At 42.1% G+C, this 24888-nt stretch overlaps 1 protein-coding gene across 1 annotated transcript in view; it reads left to right on the top strand.

Moving 5' to 3' along the window:
• LOC112118936 (solute carrier family 22 member 23-like) overlaps window positions 1-24888 on the top strand; it is a 179939-nt gene that overhangs the window by 131057 nt on the left and 23994 nt on the right. Inside the window, exons 4-5 of the mRNA XM_026658752.2 lie at window positions 2687-2855; window positions 13719-13846. Coding sequence (XP_026514537.1) covers window positions 2687-2855; window positions 13719-13846 — 297 coding nt within the window. The remainder of the gene's footprint in view (window positions 1-2686; window positions 2856-13718; window positions 13847-24888) is intronic.

Here is a 24888-nt window from a genome sequence, read left to right as displayed (position 1 = left end):
GTCAGGGCAGGGCAGCAGAATCTGCAGATCTTGTAAAGATACTGATGAGAGTGGTAAAGGTGAGAGCAGCCAAGGGAAAATGGTGAAGGGACTGAAGGAATGATCGGTAGCCGTCTAAACAGTGTTCCTGGGGAGGGGGAATCCAGAGGAGAGGGTGGGTCTGGGTCCCCTTCCCTCTTCCCCAGGCCAAGAGGAGAAACGCAGGTGTCAGGAATAAAAGAAGCCAGGAACAGCAAATGCCAGAAAGAGGCCAGAAGACAGGCTTGAAGGACATTTAGATTTTGTATGTGGCCAAAAACAAAAGGGGTGTGTGTATGGGTGGGGGGTGATTACAGTGACTTTCTTTAGTTTGAATTAATGGGAACAGGCTACATAGAACTCCTCCCCCAAAGGAATAGGTTGGGAAACTCTTAATTGAATGGGAGAAACCTAAGTTTTGTTATACTTTCATACTATGGATGGGGTAAGTTAGACCTCCATACTGCAATGGATGTGTGTGGGCATACCCCGGAGTCTGCATGGAGCCACATGAAGTCAGTGGGGCCCTGTGTGGGCTGAAGGGTCTTATATGCATCACAGTGTCAGATATCAGTGCAGTATTGTGAGAGCCCTTCTCTTTGACACACTGATGCTTAGATTGCCTTGTTGACAAGGTCAAGAATGCTGGTCTGCCAGGTGTCTGCTGAGAACTGCGATTATAGCTTCTTGTATCTTTTAAGACTGGTGCTGCAGATCTTTGGGAAGTCAAGAGACTGATCTAATGTATATTATTTTGCATTAGTGATGCTGTATTTAATAGACACATTGAGTTTGTGCTAACTTTTCTTGAAAGTCATGCTAATCCAGTAACTATGGCAATTTTTCATCTTCTCCAGAAAAGTGGGAAAACTTGATCATACATATATGATAGCCCAGCGATTGTTTTGTTTCTGTTTTCTTCTCTGAAGTTCTTTGCTTTTTTTATACAATCAATAATTACTGCAAATGGACTATTACATCTATTATGCACCATTGACTCAAAAACGCAATTATACAATTTTGACACATCTTTCTGACTTCATAAAAAACTTGATCTTGTCTGCAACTTTTCATAACTGACACTAACCAAAGCTCAGCCATTGGAAAGCTGAACTTGCACCTGTCTAATGCAGATTTTTTTGTTTCTATAGCAACAAATCTAGTACTTACTGAAAGAATACTGGAGTGTGAGTGACTATGATGTTTAATTTAAAAAACAAAATAGCTTTATGCTTGAAGGCTATAAAAACAGAACTTGGAGGACACCTCCCTACCAAGAAAAAATGGAATTGGTTAAACCCAGTGTACTTCATTACTAGGAATGATGCCATATTAATGGGATGGGAGCTCTGTGTTTAATCTTGTTTTACTAATTAAACTGTGAAAGCCTTTTTATATGCAACAGTTTATTTCCCCTCCTCCCCCTGCCAGAGCTGGATTGTGGTTTGTTTGTTGCTAGGATAATGAAAATTTTGACTGCTTCACTACAGATACATTTTCCTTTGTATTGGCTGGCAACGTTCCTGTTCCAGCAATAACCTGCTAGCCTTGAACAATGTGATAAACATTCTGCTCAAATCCCCATCCCACATACAACTTGGCCTCTGATGAAGACAACTTATCTTCCTCCTCTCCCCTTACCCCGGCTTTCCATTATCCATCCTCTTAATCATTTAATCATCATTTTAACAACAAAATAACTGGCAGAGTTCCAAGGAAAAGCACATTGCCTTTGTCAATGCTATCATGGTGACAGACATTTTTCTAGCCTATGTATCTGTTTCCACTTGCAGATAAGGGCTGCACAGTAAGTATTTGTGGCAAGCTTGTTATGCCTCAAGATTAACCCATGGAAGTGGATGTAGACAAGCAGAAAGTGTAGGTTGCAGTGTGCCACTGTAGCTCTAGCTGGGAAAAAAATCCATCAACATTAGGATGTAGTTGTAGGATCTGAACCAGTTTTATTGCTACGTTTCTGTTGCTTTTGAAAATGTGATTCCGCTAGATCCAGCTTCATTTCTAAGTCTTAGTGGGTGACTATCCAGGACCGAGGGATTTTAAGGAGTTTTATCAACCACCCCTTTGCCATCAGGGCTGCTGAGATTACTGATGATGGCAGTGGTGATGGATTTCACTGAAGAGGGAAGAAAGGGACAGATGGGAAGCTGTCTTGCTGAAAGCTGAGTGAGATCCCCTATGGGGGGAGGGGAAAACAGCTCCGAAAAGTCCAATTTAAAATGGGATTGAGTACTAGCATGATACATTTGGAGGAAGGTGGCTTTCCATAGTGACTGGAGGGCTAGATCCTGCAAAGTGCCAAGCACTCGCAACTCCCATGAAATTCAATGGGAATTGAAGGCACTTGGCACCTCTGGGCTTTTTTCAGCATCTTGCAGGATTGGCCCCTAAATCTTTGGGACACATGTAAGCTTTTACTTGCCATAAGTCTTCAGTAAAATATTTTCTTGAGCCCGAGACTGAGTGAAATCCTTACTAAAAGGACTATTGTATCCACTTCGTAAATCAAATAGAAAAAATTGTGATTGATGGGAGTACATTGGCTCCAGTGCCTTAATAAACGATTAATGAGCTCCTCTGTCATTATGGATAACAAAAAAAATTTTCCTTGCATTGACCTTCAAATTTTGCATGTGCCTTTTTGTTTCAGGAATAGAACTCTGTCCTCCTGGGCACCGGTTCATGGTCACCATGGTGGCAAGCTTCATTGCAATGGCAGGACAGTTCCTCATGCCAGGTCTGGCTGCCCTCTGCAGGGACTGGCAAGTTCTCCAGGCGGTCATCATCTGCCCTTTCCTGCTGATGCTGCTTTACTGGGTGTAAGTATTTCTGCCTTGTTTCTTCTTTGTAAAGATGCTTGCTACTAAGGCTGGGTTTGGGAGGTGTTTTGATATCTGGGAAGGCCCCCATTTTATTATAGCCTGTATCAAGCTTTTCTTTTTCACAGTTATAAAATGTCTCCTTCTGCAAATAGGTAAATCTGAAACTAAGCTTCAGAGGAAAAAACTTACTCTCTAAGGTAGCTTCCTCTACTTGCTTTCCCAGTAGTAGGTGGGAGGGAGAGGAGCATTCTGCTTTGGTGAGTTGCCATATGTGCTTCATACTACTTTGGGGAGGGGACATGTTGCAATCACCAGGTATAAAAAGTGAGGGGAAAAATAAGTTCTCACCAGCAGGGTGTTGACAGTTGTGCCGCAGCCTTAGTCCTTGGAGATCTGTGTTTGTGTTTCTAAAATCAAGTTTTCCACTCAAACCCAGAGTATGGTACTTGCCTGTCCCTTCTGTCTCTTTGGGCTGGACTAGGCTAGGATTTAAAGCAATGATGTTAGCATGTATTGGCCAACATGTGCAAACTAGCCCATTTTAAATCTAGTGTAGACAAGGTACATTGCCCTTAACATGTGATAAGCTCATGCTCCCTGAGGGGGTCTCTACACAGCAGCTGGGAGGGTATTTCTCCTCTTGGGGAGACAGATGTGTAGCACACTAAAATTAACAGTGTGGCCGTGATGGCATACGCAGTGGCTCAGGGAAGCCATCTGAGTCCAGACCCAGGGGGTCAGGCAGGATTATACTTGGGTGGCTAGCCTGAGCCACTGCCCATGTCATAGCAGCCACGCTGTTATTTTTAGCATGCTTGCTTGAGCAAAACCAGTGTGTGTCCATCTACCCATGCTGGGAAGTATCCTAAGGTTCCCGGGAGGCTTCTCACTCAATCAGCTTGTATGTGTTAAAATGTACACTGCCTTATCTGTGCTGTGCAATGTAGTTGTAGCTGTGTTAGTCCCAGGATGTTAGAGAGACAATGTGGGTTGACCAACTTCTGTTGGCTAGAGAGACAAGCTTTTGAGCTGACAGAGAGCTCGTCTTCAGGTCTGGGAAAGGTACTCAGCGTGTCCCAGCTAAATACAAAGTGGATCAGATTGCATTCAAGGTTGAAGTGGCCCGTTAACACCTCTGTAGTCATAGGACAAAAGGGGAGGGGGGTTAATGGATTACAGATCCTTGCATCCGAAGAAGTGGGTTGTAGCCCACGAAAGCTTATGCTCTAATAAATTTGTTAGTCTCTAAGGTGCCACAAGTACTCCTGTTCTTTTTGCAGATCCTTGGAGTAAACTATAAATCTAGTGTCTCAGTTCTGTCCATGATTTTTGGTGTCTAGCAGAGATATGCATTTAAGCGCCAGGCTTATCTTTTTTGAAAATGTTGTGCAGGTTTCCTTTGAGGATGAGAACCGATAGGCCAGCTATGGAGTGATGGTTTTGTGAAGAGTGCTCACCCACAGGCAATAGGATGTTTTTGTCTTTTATCATTTTCCTGTGTGAGTTCATTCAAGAGTTCATTATTGTCTGGTTTCACGTACACCTCTACCCCGATATAACGCTGTCCTCAGGAGCCAAAAAATCTTACCGTGTTACAGGTGAAACCGCGTTATATCGAACTTGCTTTGATCCACTGGAGTGCACAGCCCTGCCCCCCTGGAGCGCTGCTTTACCGCGTTATATCCGAATTCGTGTTATATTGGGTTGCGTTATATCGGGATAGAGGTGTAGTTGTTATTGGGGCATTTAGTGCACTGAATGAGGTACACATGTTGTGATGGGCATGTGTAGAATCCATGGATCTTGAAAGCTGTGTTGTGGGGAGTGTTGATCACCGTAGCAGCGGAGATATGTCTGCAGGTTTTGCATCTGTTGTTTTGGGAGGATCTGGTGCTGCTTTGAGTTGGTGTGTCCTGGTCTGTGCATTTTAGCAGGTGTACCTTATCACATGTTAGTTTTACCTAATCTGTTGTTTTATTTTACTCCCTACCCTTCATCAGTTGTATTGGCTGAATGTTTACTGTTGTTCAGTCATTCTACACCTGAATACATTTTAGCATAACAATTCAGGTTTTAAACAGTATATATTGCTAGTGTACAATACCAATACTATCCTTTACAAATATTTTATTTGATAGTGTTTTACTATCCTTTAGGAAGACATATGATTAACTAGCATAATAACGCACCAAACACACCAACAAAACAAACGTCTGTGTAAAGAGACTTTTTTCATATTATAAACACTGCCATATCAGGATTTGATTCAGCTACCAGTAAACTCAATGCAAAGGCCCCTGCTGACATTAATGGGAGTAGGAAATATTAACGTTTTATCCCAAACTAAACAAAGGCCTTTGTTTTGCTACTGGCCAAATTCTGCCCTTGGATATGCACCTGTAATCCCATTGAAAACAGGAGGGGAAGGATGGAAGGAAGGTAGGATTAGGACCTGCTTATAGGGTTTGATAATGGTAGCAATAACCAAAGTATCAAAACTTGCAGAGTCTGATTTTTCTTGAACAAGCAGAAAGGGACTGAAAACATTTGTTTAGTTATACTGGGTGTACAGTACACGTATGCTGCGTGCATACCTCTCACCTGTCACATCTTTTTAAATGGGATGCCCCTTTTATGAAGCAGGGTCGGTTTTGTCATTTTTATAGTCCCTTCCCTTCAACTAGGGTGGAGGAGAGTAGTTAATTTGGCACGTACTGTATGCATAGTTTGGGGGGGGGGAATGAACTTGCATTTAATTGTAACAAAATAAAATATGAAAACTGCCCTTCCTTGTCACTTGTTAATTACCCACACAAAGTAATCAGTTAAACACTAGAAAGGTTCTGTGACCTACCATATTGTCTCCTCCCTCGTCTTCCCCCCGATCTGTGATCCCTGATCCCTTTCCTACTGTGAGAGTGCTGTTCACTTTCCTCCTACATCTCTGGGTCTAATCTTCTTCCAGCTCTGTGCTTGCTCTGCTCCCCCCTTGCCCTGTATTATAGATACCATGCTGTCATGGGCTGTGTAATACCTAAACAGATAGAGCTTGGAGCAAGACCCTGATTGAGAGGGAGTGGAGCGGCTCTATACAAAAGTGCAGGGGGGCAAGGCCTGTAATAGTCAATGACAGAGCTGTGGAATCTGCATAGTCCTAGACATCTGGAAGACCATAGAAGTTTCTGCGTAAGCCAGGTCTGAGAAATGTGCTTAAAGACATGTACATGAAAGAAGTCAGGGTCCTAACTATGCACTTAGGCACAGATTTCAGATCACCAGGATACAGAAGGCTTTCTGTTTCCTCTTTTTGGTATTAGATGCTTCCTGGATCTGGCTCTCCTGAAGGTCAGCAAGTGTATTAATAATTAAAACAAAGAAACCCGACATACTAACTAAAAGTTAAGGGCATGAAAAGGGCTAGCTGTGTTGGGTATAGGTGCACAAGTGCCATAAGCTGAGATTTATCCGTTCCCCGTACTCCTCAAATACAGCAGCTTGGATTTTAACTGGTGTCGTTGCCCTGATGGAACCCCTTAGTGCAAACAAGTTTACTCTAGTGCAGTCCACTGGTACAGTTTACTCTGTTTGCAGGCTGGGGTCACACTTACTCCCAAGTATGCCTTGAAATCTTTGGCACTGGCTGCAACAGTATTTGTGTGCCAGTGACACCCAGTGCAAAAATTCTAAAAGGCATCTTCTCCCTTTCCCCATCTTCACTTCTCTCCTTCCTCCTCTCTGCATTCTCTCCTTTTTATTGCCTCTCTCCTGTCCTCCTTTCTGTGTTTTTTCCCTTCCCCCGCTCCCTTTTTTTAAAACTCCTTTAGACTTTTTCTGTAGTTTGAATTTTTCTGTTAATGATTTTTATTTTGTTGTTTCAATGCTCCTCTTGCTCCTCCCCTCTCTCCCAGTGGTCTCTCTATGGACAGCAGCAAGAACTTCTACACACTGAAACCAGAAACTGACAGTAATACTAGTTTTTTCCCTCTTCAGTTTTTTCCATGGGTAAAGGGCTTGTTTTACCTTTACTCTAGAAGGAAATGAAGTCTACCAATCAGCTGACTGCAGCCAGCTCAGCTTTAGGCACTGGGAAACTGACCAACTCTAATCAATTACCCTTAGCAGAAAACTTTTTAAGCTCTTTACAGAGAGTACTCCCAAGGGAAAGATGGGATGGGTGAGGCAAAAAAAGGGAACCTTGCCAAAGCTAACAACTGGTTTTTCCCCATCTGACTAGAGGAGAAGATGGGGGAGGGTGACCACCCATCCCAAATTAGGCGGGACAGTCCCAAAATGCAGAGTTCAAGTCCCGATTCTGGGCTGAGTGACTCCGGAACAGCGTTTGTCCCGGATTCCTTGCAGCACCAGCCTCTTCCTGGGTGGGGCTGAGGTGGGCCTTAGTCCCACTTGGCTATTAGGCCTCACCCCCTGGCACTGTGGGCAGATGCAACAGGGACTGGGTGTTGCAGGGTATGCTGGGAGTTGTAGTTTGCACGCCGCTGTGTTCCACTGGGGCCCTGGGACCTGCGCTGGTAGCTGCACTACTAGTCCCAGAATGCCCTGCACCATGTTGCCAGCCGCCCTAGCTGAAGTGGGCAGAGACACCAAAAAGAAATCCCAAGCAAGGAAATGGTCTGGTGCAGGGAGAAGATTCCCGGCACTAATCCCGCTGCACCCTCCCTCCCACTTGGGGCATGGGGTGGGAGCTCCTGGCTCCCCCCACCCCCGAGTCTCCCCCATTCTCCTGGGGTGGTAGGGTGCTGGCGGCAGCTGCAATCCTGTGACTCCCGGGTGGTGTGCAGCCCCCCAGCGACCGTGATGCCCGGAGGCTCCTGGGCACTGTCTCAACCCTGCAACTTAAGGGTGGGGGGTGGTTGTCTGTGGTCCCTGGGAGCAGGTAGGGCGGTGACAGCGGGGCTTGTCAGTGCTGGCTGCTGTGCCCCCTGCCAGTGGGAATGCCCAGAAACTGCCCCCCTGCAATCTGGGGAGGGGGCGCAGCGCAGTTTGGGGGGAAAGGAGCAATTGGAGGGCAAGTCCCGGTGCGATGGGGGAGCTGGCTGGGGGAGGGAGGTGACAGCCCTGGGGTAAAAGCAGGGCCGGTTCCAGGCACCAGCTTAACAAGCAGGTGCTTGGGGTGGCCAAGGGAGAGGGGCGGCATCTGCGGCAATTCGGGGGCGGCAGGTCCCTCACTCCCTCTAGGAGCGAAGGACCTGCCGCTGAACTGCCGCCGCCGATCGCGGCTTTTTTTTTTTTTTTTTTGCTTGGGGCAGCAGAAATGCTGGAGCCGGCCCTGGGTAAAAGTGTGGGGGGGCCAGTAGCAGGGAGATTGAGGAGAGCCTTTCTTTAGGGATTAGTTGTGTGGGGTGGGAAAGGTAGGAGGATGAGGGTGGGGTAGGAGCTTGAGGCTGGATTGTTAAAGTCTGTCTCTCTCTCTGTGGCCCTTTCTCCCTGCAAAAGATGGGCACCAGCAATTTTCCTCCCCACGCTCCGCCCCAAAGTTTTGTAAACATTGTACCAAAGTAGAAAATGCAGGTTTCAAAAAATGTATTTACGAAACATAACTTTGGGTGGAGGAGGTGGTGGTGGGGAGATGCAGGTGTGACACCACTGACTGCTACATCCGGGCTTAATATGGCTCATAAGTGTGCTAATTAAGCACTTGTGTTCAGGGCCCCAAGGAGGCCCTGAGTGCTTAAACAAAAAAGACAAAACTAACAAACAACCCCCATCCATACAAACCAAATTCAATGGTATTCTGGGTAGATTGATGTTAGCCCAGTTCGTTCTCTATGGGCTGAGTGGAGGTCTCAATCAAGTCTGGCTTCAAATATCTTCCTTTGTTTTTGAATAAATGTTTTCATCCCCATCCCGGCAATACCACATTTACTATGGCATCAGTGGCACTGTCACGCCGGGCCTACACTTGGAAGGGGTCCATCACAACCACATGGGGGCCCACAAATATATTTGGCGCCCGGCCCACAAAAGGTTGATCCGGCAATTGAAAGAAAATGGAAACATTTCCTATTTTGTTTGTGTTGTGAAAAGATGTTGGCAGAGCAGCTGCTTATAAACATTCCTTTATTATCCTAATTTAAGCCAATGCAAGGAGATACAATTGTAGTGAACTAGAGACGTGAAATCAGGCTTGGGGGCTAACTTCTCTGTTTTGTTTGCTTGCTTTTTTTCATTTGTTTGCCTTTTTTGCTTTCAAGTTTCCCATCATGCTGCCTAAAGTTTGGAAGTCAGAGCTGCAAAAATCCCACCTCTGTGTGTGTGTGTGTGTGTGTGTGTGTGTGTGTGTGTGTGTGTGTATGTACACGCCACAAGTCTGACTAGTCCCTATGTGAGTTCACACAACCAAAATCGAAACAGGTAAAAGAAAAGTAAAATGCATTAAATATTTAAAAGAGAATTTTAACTTAATATGTTGTTTAATCGCCTGGAGTTGAGACAGAGCAATTAGGGAAGTTTATTTGAGGACCTCAAGATGCATTTAATCCCTGATTTTTATGTCAGAATTTTTGGTGTCTTCCATTTCCTGCTGTTGCTCATCAGACTGAGCAATTAGAGCAACTGGAAGTCTTTCGCCTTTGGGCTTGAGCATGTCCAGTGCTGGAATCGTACAGAAGCTATAGGGGAATGAGACTTTTTTTTCCCCCATTTGTTCCTGAATGACCAAAACAAAGATCTTGGCGGACTGGAAATCCTTTACCCTCTCCTCTCCACTCTTCTTTTTCCAGTTTATGTCCCTGACAGGCTGCACAGGTTGGAAGCTGTAGCCTGTCCAGTCTTTGAAATATTTTTTTCTGAATCATCTTACTCCAAAAGGAAGTGTTCAGTTAAGGTTAGATGTGTTAGACCCCAATCCTGCAATTGTTAGTGCACAGGCAGACTGTTCACACGGAGGCTCCATGCAGCAGTTCGCCTACATGCTATTACTTATTGGGTTGGAACCTCATATAGGAAAATATCACCTGTGTACAGTAGGTGAGAAGATACTTACACAGATATTGAGGAAGTGAGTGTCTCTGAAGAGGGGGGTGTGTGTGTGTGTGTGTGTGTCTGTGTGTGATTTTAAAACCTCAGCCCTGAAGATTTTCCTGTGCTTGCCAAATATAGATGCCAGCTGTCTCACTATGGCTACGACTGCCTCAGGGCTTATTCATCTTTCAGTGCCCAGGCCTATTTTGCTGTGGCAGCTGCTGAGAAACACTGCCTGCCCTCTGACAACAGGGGCTGTTCTGCCCAGAAGGCTGTAGGCCAGCTGGTGAGTGCTCCCTGCTCTTCTTGCCTCCACCCCTCTTTGGTTTAAGCAGAATGGAGCACAGTGTGGTTTGGCTCCAGGAGAAGGATGGTGACCAGCTGCTCAGTAAAATGGTGGCAACAGCCCCTAGCCCAGCTCTGCAGGGTGTTGCATGACTGTATGCCCAAATACGGTGATTTGGCTGGGCAGCCAGCTAGCCACTTTCTAGTACAGTCACCCCATTTTCATACATAATTGCCTGCACTGTGTACACAAAATGGGTATCGCTTTTTAAACCGTCTGACCTTGACCGTTATTTTTAGGTTTTTCCCCTCTGTCCTAACTATTCTCTCCCCAATTGCCACTATACTCTTCCTTTCTACCTTCTTTCATCCTCTCCCTCCCTTCTGTTTCTAACTCCCTCTTTACTAACATCTTGTTTATTCACCACCCCAATGATCTCCTTAACACTGGGGCTCTCCCCTTCCACATGTGCGTGAGGGCTACGTTGTGGAGGGTGAGCAGGAGCCAGAGTGAATCTGAAACTTTCACCCCTCCTTTTCTTGAAGTCAGTGGAACTACTCACATATGTAAAGTTAAACTAAGTGTTTGCAGGATCAGACCCCACATGTGGGTGAGTTGACACTCAGCCTTCCTTTTCAGTTACATTATTCAGAAAACATACATGATTGATGGGTAGGGTGAGTGGGAATAGTTTACTTGTCTGTCCTTTGGACTGTGAGCCGCACAAGGCAAGGAAACTGCCCTCTTCTCTGATGGAGCGCTCCTAAACCGTTGTAGCCACTATTAGAAAGAATTATTGAAAATAAATAATAATCCATGATGCAGCATGGAAAGATTGGGACAAAAAACAATGCTAGGATACTTGTAAGGAATTTCTACCATGGAAACCATCTTCAGAACCATTAACACAATCCTTTTCCAGCAGTTGCTGTACAAATAGCACTTTGCTATCAAAGGTTTCTGGTGACTTTTGTTCAGTTACTAAGCAGACTGTTCCAAAGGACCATTAGAGTAGCTTTTGCTGCCAGCTATCAAGGGCAAAATATTGGATGGTGTGTTGCATTCAGTGACTTTTTATTTTTTTTTTTTGAGTCGATTGGCAAAATGTGCCATTTCCACAACAATATGTTCTGCTAGAAAATTTGCTGAGGCAGACACATGATATCAATGCAGTATAATGAGCTGTCAAGGGGAACGGCTCTCCTATTTGCAATACTTACTTACTGTTCTTTGACACATTGGATTGCAGGTCAGTTTTCCTTTTCATTCTCCTTATTTTAATGCATAAAATCAATATGCCTTTTTCTTCATCTAGGATTGCATTCAAGCCAAGGGTGATGTCTTGACTGTATTAACCTGAAGAGATGGCTGTTCAATGGTTCAGCTGCCTTTACTCCATTCCTTTGTCACCCTGCCCCCTCACATACATGAGACTGCATTGGTGACAAAGGTCACTGCACTGTGGTGGAATTTCTGATTAGTATAACTTTATTTTATAATGCATCTGTTACACAAACTGTGTCATCAGATGCCCTAGAGGATTAAATATACCTACTGAGTCAAAGGGAAAGAGAAATTGAGGCCTACACAAGGGAGAAGACCGCAAATCTTGTGGACCTATTTCAACTGTGTGTTTTGTAAAGTTCCACACATGCCTGTTTGGCTCAGTATGAAAATAAATGGATTTGAAAATATAGAGGTTAATCAATTAAGACAGAGATTTAGGGTGAACGTCTACATTTAATGGAAATAAATGAGAACTCTATGAAAAATATATATTTAAGGAGAACCACCCCAAAATGTTGTGTTAATGGTACAAAATTGTGTTTTGTATCGCAGCATATGAGCCCTTTCGTGATTATTGCTTAAACACATGTATCTGATCAAATGCTTCTTAGTTGCTCCTTATTGGATATAGGTCGTGGGGCAGCAGGTCGGATCAGGGACATAGCTGACAGCAAGGGTTTTTTGTTGTTGTTGTTTTTTAATGACATGCACACCAGCTGCCTCTTAGTTCCTGATTTATCAGAGCTTTCATATGTGAACTAGTAATTTCTGACGACATCTACTACTAATCAGTGTTAAGCCTGCATCTCTTAAACAGCCTACCCTTCATCAGACAATCTGTTAGCTCTCCAAACTCGCACAAGTCTTACTTTTAGACTTGGTTAGATATTATTAGATTTTTAAGGCCAGGCAGTACCCATAGATAATCTGCTCTGACCTCCTTTATAGTACATGCTGCTGTATGCAGGTAAAACTGATATTTTTCATATATTCTGTTCTTTCTTGAGGTACAATGTTAATCAGATTTCTATGAACTCAGATCCACATTGCTCCTTTGAAGTTCATATCAAAGGTGGATGTTTTCCCATGTTGCTCATCCACCACCCTCAGGAATAATGGCGTATTAAGCGTATATGGTGTGTCCTCTGACACTCTCGCTATTAAATCAGAAGTAAGTGTTTGAAGTTCCCCTACATGGTTCAGCACTGTTTCCTGTGAGGTTTATATTCAAAGTGGCATTCCATTTTACTTGACTTAATTCCATATTTGATATTATTGTACAGAGGAGTATCCCATATGGGGTATTTTTATGCAGCATATCACACAAATAAAGCAATATTATTTTCACTATAGGGGGCTTTCGTCTTAACAAAATTGAACATAGTGTTAAGCTACTTATTACATATTTATCCATACTAGGAATATACATATCACTGCTCTGTCAAAATACCTTAAAATCTGTTTATGAAGCTGGACATTTTTGACTTCTAGGGGAAAAAATAGTGTTTGCAGATAATTTTAAACAATCTGCCTTAAAACAAAATCAACATTGTGTTGTAATCATAAACCAGTTCAATAGGGTATTTTCCCCCTCCAGCTTCAAAAAACTTGCAGTCACTTCCTTAACTAGAGCGCTGGGTGAGAATTGCCATTTGGAAACTGTCCCACTCTTTTACTCGGTTGGCAGCTGGTGGCTTTTGCTGACCATGCTTCCTAGGGCTTTCCTACATGGCCAGTTAGTGTGCGGTAGGCAAGCCAGGGTGTGAATCTACAGCGCGCCAGCTTGCAGCTCTCTAACTCAGCATGTGGATACTTCAACAGCCATGCTCCAGGACTTTCACTGCGCTGTATCAGTCTCCACACCGAGTTAGCACATGCGAAACTGGAGCACTGTAGATTCACACCCTGACTTGCCACACACTAACTCACCATGTAGACAAGTCTCCCCAACTCTTTCATACGTTGTACTAATGCGCACAACCCTGTTACCCTGCCTTATTTTGTTTTATACGACCCCAAAAGACGTGATGCAACAGGAATTGGTCTCTATGTGCATCTGTATAAAAGAAAACCTGGTGGGAGGGTGAGATATTAAATACCCCTGGATAGTTTATATAGTGGGAATCTTACCCTTTGTTTTTGCACTGTTTACAAAAAGCATCCTTTTCTCAAATGTTCAGGCAATTCGTACTTTACCATTTCCATGTTATTACTTTATTCTCAAATAGTGTAAGTCGACAAATGCAGTTGCCTCTCATTGATAGATCCTTGGAAGCATCCACTAACACATTTTGTATCTCTTGAAGTATTTTCCCGGAGTCCCTTCGGTGGCTGATGGCTACACAACAATTTGAGGCAGCCAAGAAACTTATTCTTCACTTCACTAACAAGAACGAGATGAACGTTGAAAGTGATATCAAAGGAGTGATGCCCGGTGAGTAGGTTTGCCCAAGAAGTCAGGCAGTGGAAGTCCAGACATACAAATTGCTTTGTTTTTTGCAAGTATTCATGTGGCATAACTGCCCCAGATTAAATAATCAAGCCACCGTCTGTAAAATTACCCTATTTATTCATTCATTTACTTTACAATTGTTGAAATACAGTCCTGAACTCAGTAGCTGTGTTTAAATTACTCGGCTTATTGGATAGTCCTAGCAGTTATATTATTTCTTATTTTTCAGTGCAATATGTTTTTAGAGATGTCTCTCAATACATTTCACCATGGCTAGAGAGACCACCATTAGCCTTTTTCTATTAGCCTTTGTCTATAAATGAGATTATGCTCTTCAGAACACATTAATTTATTCATATCGAAAAGTGGCAGCAGCCAAGCAACAAATTCTAAGTAATATCCATTAAGCAGATCTAAAAATAGTCCCAATTTCTTTCCATTTCTTAAAATCTTACTTTGCTCGTCATTTCACTTTCCTTTTTAAGTCACTTTGAATTTTGAAGACAGTTTCCGGGTGATGGTCAAGGTAGCTTTTGTTGGAAATTTAAACCTGGTTGGCTGGTTGCTTGAAGCTTTTAAGAAAAGCGGACTATTATTGTCGCTAAGATTGTCATTGACATGGTGATGTTATTGTCCTTCAGAGTGTTTCAGAAAGCGAAGGGCTTTATATGGCTCTGTCTGTGTACAATTATAACAAAGAAGAAAATTTTTCTGAAGCGCCTCCATCTCTGTTGTTGCACCTGTCAAATTCTTGTCAAGCTCCCCTTTACTCTTCAAAGCACTGGCAGTGCCCAGAAATACCCTTAGAATGTCCCTTAGAATCAGTATCTGAACAGTCACCCAGAAGCCAGCTAGTACATTTTTTCAGTGTACTTTTATGGCTTAACTGTTCTTCAGTTAAGTCTGCTCTCACTGCCCATCACTATGAATTAGTGCATTTCACCCCAGTACAGAAAACTCATTCAATATCTCATGAGCAACTGAAATCCCAATTAAACCCTTAACATGGGAATAGATTAATCCATAGGTTCTTGCGATGGCCTTCTCTGCACTCAGGTGAATTTTACCCACAGAGTGAAAAATGTCGCTATTGCACCAGAAGCTAATAGACTAAATGATACTCTTATCCTCAATATTTGTACATTAAAAATTGAAATCCTAGCCAGATGTTTGCTTCGTCTTGGTATTTATACCAAGTGGTCTGTTATGTGCTGAGTATGGCCCAATCTACTCTGTTGTGATGCTTATTAGATTATAATATTGTTTTATGTATATATTGTGGTAAACTGTCAATATATATTCAATCTTAGATTACAGTATGTGTATGTAAATTATATGAAATATTAAAACTACATTAAAAAATGTTATTTAGGACTTAGGTTTTAAAATCAAGTATTAGAAAGTTAGGAAATACATTTGGCAACCTGAATTCTCCCTCATGGGCATCCAACCTGTTGAGTGAATGGGACAGGATAAAGTCTGTGATTCACAACTTAGCTCCTCTGGCACAATGGAACTTTCTATAATAAGGCTAAAGCTCTCCTGTGCAGGAGACAGAACTTTCTTGGGGGCTGGTCCAAAACTGTGGAATCAAGTCCCCCAGGAATTAAGGACCATCACAAATCTCATCACCAAATGCAAGGTGCATTTTTTTTACCTTGCCTTCGCTAACATAAACATATAGAAGTGAGTGTGTGTATATATTATTGAAAACAAAACAAAAAAACACACAACTTCCAAAACAAAATACATGATAGATCAGGGGTCAGCAACCTTTTAGAAGTGGTGTGCCGAGTCTTCATTTATTCACTCTAATTTAAGGTTTCGCGTGCCAGTAATACAATTTAATGTTTTTAGAAGATCTCTTTCTATAAGTCTATAATATAGAACTAAACTATTGTTGTATGTAAAGTAAATAAGGTTTTTAAAATGTTTAAGAAGCTTCATTTAAAATTCAATTAAAATGCAGAACCTCTGGACAGGTGGCCAGGACCCGGGCAGTGTGAGTGCCACTGAAAATCAGCTCGCGTGCCACCTTCGGTACGCGTGCCATAGGTTGCCTACCCCTGTGATAGATCTTCCTCGTCTTGCTTAATGCACTGCTGGAAGGTGCTCAGATACTATACTGAAGTGGGTAGCCTGAGAACCTATATAGAATAGAATATCATGTCCTATGGAAAATATAATATGTGATCATGTAATTTAAAAACTGTATCATAATGCATACACACAAGGGGGGTCAAATTAAAGGCACACGGGCAACTTTAAAATCAGCATATCCAAACTTTATACTACAGATGCTCCTTGGGTTACACAAACCCGACTTGCGCAAATCCGGACTTATGGAAAAAGTTCCGTACGTTTTTTTTTTTTTTTTTTGGCGTAATTGTCGGGTATATGTTCCCGACTTATGCAAAATTCGTCTTACACAAGGCGTTCCGGAACGGAACGCTTACGTAAGTCGGGGAGCGTCTATATTTGAATTTGCAACCTAAATAACCATTTTTTAACTGTGGTGGAAGGGCTGATTTGTGTGTTTAATTTTTGTATGTTTACAATTTGTATTCAGTTTAGAGAGCTGCATTGACTTGAAATCCTTTATTCATCTTATATTGTGTGATATGGCATAGGGCTAAGGCATTATATTAATTAAAAACACGGTTATTTTTAATATAATTTCCTGGTGGATTTTTTAAAAGGAAAAAGGTTAAAACAAATTCTGTCACATACAACTTGTGACAGACCCAGACCAGTGGGGTACAGGAGTCTGGTAGAGGGCAAATATACTGGTCACTGGATGAGTAGTTTTCTGTTCCCTGAGTGACCAGAGCAGGGGCTGCACTAGAGTAATCAGGAACCTGCTAGAACCAGTTAAGGCAGGCAGGCTAATTAGGACACCTGGAGCCAATTAAGAAGAAGCTGCTAGAATCAATTAAGGCAGGCTAATCAGGGCACCTGGGTTTTAAAAGGAGCTCACTTCAGTTTGTGGTGCGAGTGTAAGGAGCTGGGAGCAAGAGGCGCAAGGAGCTGAGAGTGAGAGGGTGTGCTGCTGGAGGACTGAGGAGCACAAGCGTTATCAGACACCAGGAGGAAGGTCCTGTGGTGAGAATAAGGAAGGTGTTTGGAGGAGGCCATGGGGAAGTAGCCCAGGGAGTTGTAGCTGTCATGCAGCTGTTACAGGAGGCACTATAGACAGCTGCAGTCCATAGGGACCTGGGCTGGAACCCCACATTTCACTGACCTGCAACTGAGTTGGTATAATTGTGGTTTTATAGATCTGCAGCTTTGTAGTAACCTAGATGTCCCAATGTCTCCACAGAGGCCGCTGAAAGAGCTGGAACGTGGCAGTTGCTGCTACTATAGGAGTATTAGCATTTTTCCAACATCCTCCAGCACTGTCTGTGATGCTTCCCAAGTATTTGAAAGTTGCTGCTTGCTTGATATCAATCCTGACGTGTTAATGCTGAGCTGGCTGTAATGGAGGCTGCTTGTTGATAATGGGCAGGGACTTAGTTTTTTCTGGATTAATAACCAGCGCAATGTGTGTTGCTTCTTGCCAGAAGAGAGTGGCTCTTAGCTGCAGCGATTCACCAAACTGAGCCAGGCAGATGTCATTAGTGTAATTCGCTGTCTCAAAACAAACTGACGTTCAGCTCGACACCACCGAGAGTGCCTCATCAACCTTATCCATCAGCCAGTCAGTGGCAATGTTGAGCAATGATGGTGACAAGATGAAGCCTTGCCAAACTTCTGTGGGAAATACGGACCCATGCCGTGTATCTGCCACTGATGCAAACACAGCTTTCTGTTCCATTCTAGGGCTCCTCTGTCAATGACAGTATCTTCCCAGGAATGCTGTATCACCTCATGACATCCCACAAACTTGCTCGATGCACTGACTGAGACCTGACAGAAATCTATAAAAAGTGCTGCGCATGGCTTACTAAATTCAGCCATCTTCTCAAAAAGCTGTCTCCAGGTAAAGATCTGGCTGAAAGTGGAGGGACCAGGTCTGAAACTGCACTGAGTATCCCAGCCTTTGCCTCACAGTTCATCGCTGATTCGAGAGACAAACTCAGAAAGAAAGACATTCCCTGGGACCAACAACAGTGTAATACTTCTAGCTGCTACAATTGGCCGTATCCCCATGTTTGGCCAGAGGCAGAATAACACCCTTCTTCTAGTCATTGAGGATGATGTTAGCGTGTTAGATGGTCTGGAAGAATATGAAGCTGTGGCACAATACTCTCCTCTGTTACCCTACAGGGTCGGTGCGTTCACATAGTGAGGGTGTTTCTACTGAAGCTGACTGACCACCCTGTGACAATCCGCTCAAGTGTCCTTGAAGCTGAAAAGGTCAAGGGTTTGTGTCTGCCACTGGGGCAAAAATGACCAATGAAAACCTGGTCATCAGTGCAAAAGGGCCATCCTGGTATCTTGCATGTTGGCAGCAAATGAGGAAAGCTGATGCTTCTGCTTTGTTTTAAGTGTCGAGTGAAGGATGGGCGATAAGCTTGTACTTGTACACAACAGATGTCGGGGGCAGCGTCTCAATATTGGTGCAGAAATTCCATATTTTCATTTTTCCTATTGTTGAGCTGTCCGCCAGTCTATTTTAACTGCCTTATGTCTTCCAGCGGAAAAGACAGTGTATAGCTTTGCTTTAGCTAGGATCCCATTGTCCCTCAATATTCTGACTCACTATATTATCACACATAGCCCTGTGTGACAGAATTACACAATACATCTAAATGATAGACTGCTTCCGTAGGTCCCTAGCAATGAAAATGTGAAGCAATCTGCAGCTGGAAAACCCACTGTAATTCTGCTTGTATGTTTCCATCAAATTAATATGTGCAACACAACAGATCATTACAGCAACTACTTTAGTCACAGAAATGCCCTGAGGAAGTTCGTGAATGCTGATTCTTTATTATGGAGCTTGTAAGTGGGTGAACTCGTTTTCAGCTGGAGGGGGAAACTCCTTGGACTTGAATTTCAGTCCAAACAGTGAACAGATTCTGAGCCCTTTGTAAATTTCATGTTGTTCACACTACTTGGTACAAGTCCTCATCTGTCCACTTGCTGATGACACTGCGACTCAAACTGCCTCAGTGTGCGCCTGAACCAAAGCCTATTGAAGTCAATGGGAAGATGGACCACATGATGAAAAAAAGTAAGGGGCAGAAGAATTAGAACCCCCTGGAAATTCACACAATAGAGCTCCTCGGGTGAATTAACCTCTTAAAGGGTCTCTCTGAAGGAATCAATGGAATGATTTGACAGCAGTCCCATCCACACCTGTAAAGGTACGGAGTCAGGGCAGCAAAACCTCATATAAGGTACATCTGCCCCAGAGCTGGAGGCATAATTTCCAGCTTGGGTAAACATATGCATTCTTTGATCACGCTATGTAGCCACGGCAGCACGAGGGGCTAGCCACCCAACTATGAAACTAGGGTTTCAGATGGGCTCATATTCGAGTTGGCTATCCCATTCCGCCACTCACAGTTGTGGTTATGCTTCTATTTTTATCATGCTAGCTCAATCAGAGCTAGCGTGGGTATATGTACCCAAGCTGGAAATTATACCTCCAGCTCCAGTGTAGACTTAGCCATAATCAACAGTGTCAAAAGCAGCTGAAAAGTCTAGGTACATTGGCAAAGACATCTGATCCTAAGTTATCAGTAGGAGGACAACCTTAACTAACAAGACCAGCACAGTCTCACGGCCATAACTGCACCAAAAAACAAACTAATGAGAAAAAACAAGCTTATCTGATGACTCTAGATGACTGCAAATTTGCATTGCTCCAACCTTCTCAGTAGCCTTGCACAGAGAGGTAATGTGGTGTTCGTTATAAGCTATACTTTTCTAAGAGACAGAATAAAGGAGAGAACTCCTCCTCTTCTGGTATTTTTAGTTTTCATTGCTTAAAAGCCACCTTGTTTTTTGCCAGGAACAGTTTTTCATGAAGATATTTTGCCTTTACAAATCATATTGTCACCACCAATTAGACACCAAAGCATACTAATTAGAGTTGATTTGAAAAATGAAAAACTAGTTCACAAAGAATTTGAAATTTCTACCTTCTTTTCATTTCAAACTTCATAATCACCCCTTTTTATTGATTTTTTTTTTTTAATCAAAAAAACATTGTCGACCTTTTTGTTTACTAAAAACCTGTTTTTATACATGGAATATCTCTAAGCATGGTGATAACATTTTTATAATTTTGATAAACGTTTATTAAAATGTAACCTTTTTTCACAATAAAGGAATATTGTGAAAGTGTTGACAGGAAAAATTTTGCATTCAAAGAAGTAAAATTTTTATGGGAAAATCTTCCACCAGAACTAATCCAAGTGTTTCCTTTGGTGAGGCATACAAACAACCTGCATTTCAGGGTAGCTAAAAAACAAGTTGTTTTTAACCAAAGAAGGCTGTAAATCACAAGGAAGCATATAGATGACAGATCATCTTGAGGAAGGAGGAGAGGAACGGTTTGTTGAGGGATTTTGAAGTCACAAAACTCCATTCTGCCTGTACATTATTAAAGGATTGTATTCATTTTAAATAGTTTGTATATTGTGGTGATAGGATACACTCTACGCTTGAGACAAAGGGCCAGATCCTCAGCTCATGTAAATCAGCATAACTCCATTGAAGTCACTAGAAGTGCACTGATTTACACCATGTCAGGATCTAGACCATTATTTACAGTTAAGTAAAAGGTGACTACATCACTGGTTTAGTTTATGCTCTGCTATGGGCTACTTGAAAGTCTATACTGGTAAATGTCTTAGTTTCAGACCTGATGCTTCCATGGAAACCTGCCTTTGTGTGTGTGTGTGTTTTATATATGGTGACGGAGACACTTTTGTAAATTCCTTGATTAAAAAATAACTACTTGACCAGACTGAATAACAAAAGTCCCTTCTTTACTTATCTCTGAATGAAAATCTAATCTGGAATGCCTCTCTTGACATTCAGGAGGCAGATGTTCATTTCCAAGATATGGCCAATCAGCATAAGAGCGTTGTAAAAATACTTAAAGTGTACAGGGAAAAAATGCAGATAGCAGAGAGTGAGTAATCCAATTCGAAATGAGAACTTCCAGGGAGTTCCATGTGACTCAGAAAAATAGGTGAAATTTGCAGCCTATTTCTAAATCACAGGAGCAGAATTGCTTCTGAAATAATATGCATTCCTTAGTCCATTCAGATGTATTACTATGATGATATAATGATGACAAATGCTGTATGTCAGTATAGTTCCATATGTGCTATTTGGTTGTTTTTCAGTTGTAGGAAGCTACATTTAAAAAAAAAAAAATTAAAATAAGCGTGCAAAGTCAAACACTCAAAAGTTAGGAATAGATTGCCTGTGCAGCCTTAATTTGGCCTCCTTGTGTTTGTGCTATGAAACAATCTTTAATTACATGATCACAAGTTATTTTTTCCACAGGACCCTTGCCTTCCTCAGTGCACAGGATGGACGATTCTCCTGGAATGAAGCTGTTGTCTGTAGGATCCCTACCTCATTTGTTGCAGAAGTTGGAAGGTGTGTAGTGAATGAGGCAGAGGATTGCAGGAGGAGAAAGAACAGTGTCATGATTAAGGCAGCTGAATGCTGCCCTGGAGCACTGGATTCTATCCCTGTCTCTGCCACAGAGTTCCTCTGTGATTCTGGCCAAGTCACTTAAACCAAACTTTTCACTGGTGGCCATTAATTGTGTTCCTCATTTTCTGGGTGCCTGGCTTGATACCCTGGGGTCTGATTTACAGATGAGCTGAGCATTATCAGCTGTAGCTTAAGTTAATGGGAGCTATGATTTGAACATGTAATGTGCTATATAATGCTAAGTACTCTGAAAAATCAAGGCCTAAGTTTTTTCCAGGGGGGCACCAAAAATGGTGGATATCTTTGACAATTTCAGCCTAAAACTCTGTGCTTCAGTTTCCCATCCATAAAATGGGGGTGGTAATACCCCTAGGGTCACTGAAAAGTTGTAAAGATAATTTCATTCATCTTTGTGAAGAGTTCAGGTGCTCTGGTGAGAGCACCATAGAAATGCCAACAAGGAAACTAATAATTTTGTATTCAATACAGGGTTTGGATGATGTGCATGAAATAAGGCCTAAGGCCACACATTGAACAAGGAGGATAAAAAGAAATATTAAATAACCCCCCCATTCACAGCATAAAGAGGAAATCTTGTGGAAAAAAATAGCATGTGATCCTGTAATTAAAGACTGTATCATAATGCGTACACGCAAGGGGACTGAATTAAGGTTGCAAGTGAAACCTTTAATCTGGCACTTCCTAACGTGTGTTTGGAACCTTAATGTTCTTTAACATTGATTTTAAAAAATGTAATTTACTACAGATGGGCATCATGGGCTAATAAAATTAATACAGGATAGGGAGTCAGGAACCGTTGAGTTGTAATCTTATCTCTGCCACTGACTGGCTGTTTGGTGATCAGATTACTTTCCCTCTCTGTGCCTCAGATCTCCCTCCTGCAAAATGGGTGTTGTGAGGATTAGTTCTCTGTAAAAATACTTTAATGGTGAAAAGAGCTGTGAAAGTGTTTAAATGTTATTGCTACTAACATTTGAAAGTGTAAGGTATGCATGTCCCCCTCCAGGGCTCTAGAATCAAACCATGCCCATGGACTACAGGTGGTTTTGAATGTCCTTTTGCTGGGCTTTGGTTGACGAGCTTTGCTTCTTTCTCTTTGTCACAAGGCAGAAGGGAAGAGGTAGGTTAAAAGCATTATAGATTTTGGGTTGGTAATAATGGGCTCAAGTTAGTTTCATCTGAAAGCAGCACGTCTGAAATGCAGAGAATCCCATGAAAATTCAACAGCTTCAAAGTTTGTACAGAGGAATCGGAGGCTGATTTATTTTTTTCATGAGGCCGTTATAGTTCCTAATGAATAGTTCTAGTTTCCACTGAAGTTATAAAGAGCTTCCTTGTTTATCATTTTCCTGCTCTTTCCCTGAGTGGAAATGTTACAAATAGTGATGCTGTGGAGAACAGGAAGGCATATAATGGGGCTGTGAGTGATGAGTAAAGGAAGCTTCATACCCAACATCTTAATGAAGAAATAAAAACTGAAATGTTAAATGCAGGTTGTTTTTAATTGGGGAAATCCAGTGCAGAATCATCAAGTAAATATCTGTGTTTATTCTGTTGCAATACACCTATGATAGTAATGGCTTTTTACAATCGGTGATCTCCAATACCAGCTTGTTGGTTTCTGGTTGATTTTAAGATGACATTGACCTATAAAACTTAAATGATCTGGGATCTACTTAAGTAACAGACCAGTCATACTCAGACCTCAGTGATTCAGGAGCCAAATTAGCGATCAACATTACCCCAAAAAGCCACAATAGTGTAAATTAAACCGTATGAAAGGGATATATAAAATGTTATCAACTACAATTGGTTAATAACGTAGTAAAAGCATTCTGATTGGTTAATAACTTAGATTGGTTAATAATTTAAATCACACAAGGTTTTCGTATCATGTGCTGCAAAGAGCCACAGGAGACACATTAAAGAGCCACTTGCGGCTCGAGATCCTTAGTCTGAGTATCACTGTAATAGACCATCGCTATCCCCATGACATACTACTACACTTAGTCAGTCGAGGCACCTTACATAGAGCCTTGTTGGTATAAAAGAGAGGGGCTACAGGCAGGCTGTTCTTCTTCAGGACTTAGTAAATCGGTTTGTTTATGTATTTTTAAGAGTTTGCCAAGGGCTCCTAGAGTTCAGGAGGGGTACTTTTTTGTTTACTGTAGTATAAACTTAAATGGGAAGTCAATACTGTAGTTGGAGAGTCTTTGCAGGCTACGTAGCTAATCTGTTGCTATCAATTAGAGCTGGAATGTAAATCAACCTTGCTCCCTACTTGGAGAATACCTGGTTATAAATATGAACTATGCAGGGGAGGAAAATGTAAAAATAATAGAGTGGGAAAGGGTAGATGACTTTGAAGCTTACTGAGAGTATTTCATTTGTTTGCAATCCAGTGACTGTAACCTCTGCATCTGAAATTTTAGTGCTAATAGTCATTAGCACTAAAGTCTCATTTAGAGAGGATAACTGGCTGGGTTTGTGACTGGAGCATTTTACTGGGTGCTGTGCATATGCTCAGGTCTGCAGTTTGAGGTTGTTGGAGAAAACCTACTTCCACAAGGTTATGTGTTCAGATGGTGCAACCACATCTGGAATATATTGCTGGGTGTCCTCATCATAACAAACCAGAGAGAGTTCGGAGAAAAACAACAAAGTGGGAGGATTAGGAGAGTTTGAGAAGATTGATACATAAGGAAATATTGAAAGGATTGAGTACGTGTAGCATGGATGAGTGATGATTAATAAGGGAGATAATGGTCTACAAATATCTAAAGAGTGTAAAAATCAGGAATGGAGAGGAATTATTTGGGATGGCATAAGAGGTATGATTGAGTTAATATCATCCCATTAAGAGAGGCAAAATTTAAGCTAGAGATCCGCAAAAATATATTGACCATTAGATCCACTAAAACTCTAAAATAGTCTCCCAAAGAAAGAGGTGGGAAGTGCCTTTTGCTTGAGAAATTTAAAACTAGACTGGACAAAGCATTAAAAATGCACTGTAGGGAGCAATCCTGTACTAGCAGGGGACCATCTTTTTTCTTGTGTTTCTACAGAACCTAGCACACTCTGGTCCCTAGTTGCTAACGTAATACAAATAATTATTATGAATAATAATATGACCAACTTACTTTTTTCTGATCTCTGTATTTTGTGATTTTTGTCATCTGGTGTGTTCTGCTGCATTTTGTGGATTAGCAATTGAAAGATTTCAAATGTAATTATGAGAACAGCGTGACAGCATCCTCATATCTCTTTCCTTTAAAATGTGTCTCATAGTTAGTGTTTGAACTCTTGCCTAGTGTATCTGTGGGCAGTGAAGAACATGGATAATTAGATTACAAAATAGCATTTCTCTATTGGTGTGGGGG

This window comes from Terrapene carolina, unplaced genomic scaffold (assembly GCF_002925995.2).
Source record: "Terrapene carolina triunguis isolate 2854851 unplaced genomic scaffold, T_m_triunguis-2.0 Scaffold55, whole genome shotgun sequence".
Classification (NCBI taxonomy): Eukaryota; Metazoa; Chordata; order Testudines; family Emydidae; genus Terrapene; species Terrapene triunguis.
This window is presented reverse-complemented; position numbering and strand designations above follow the sequence as displayed.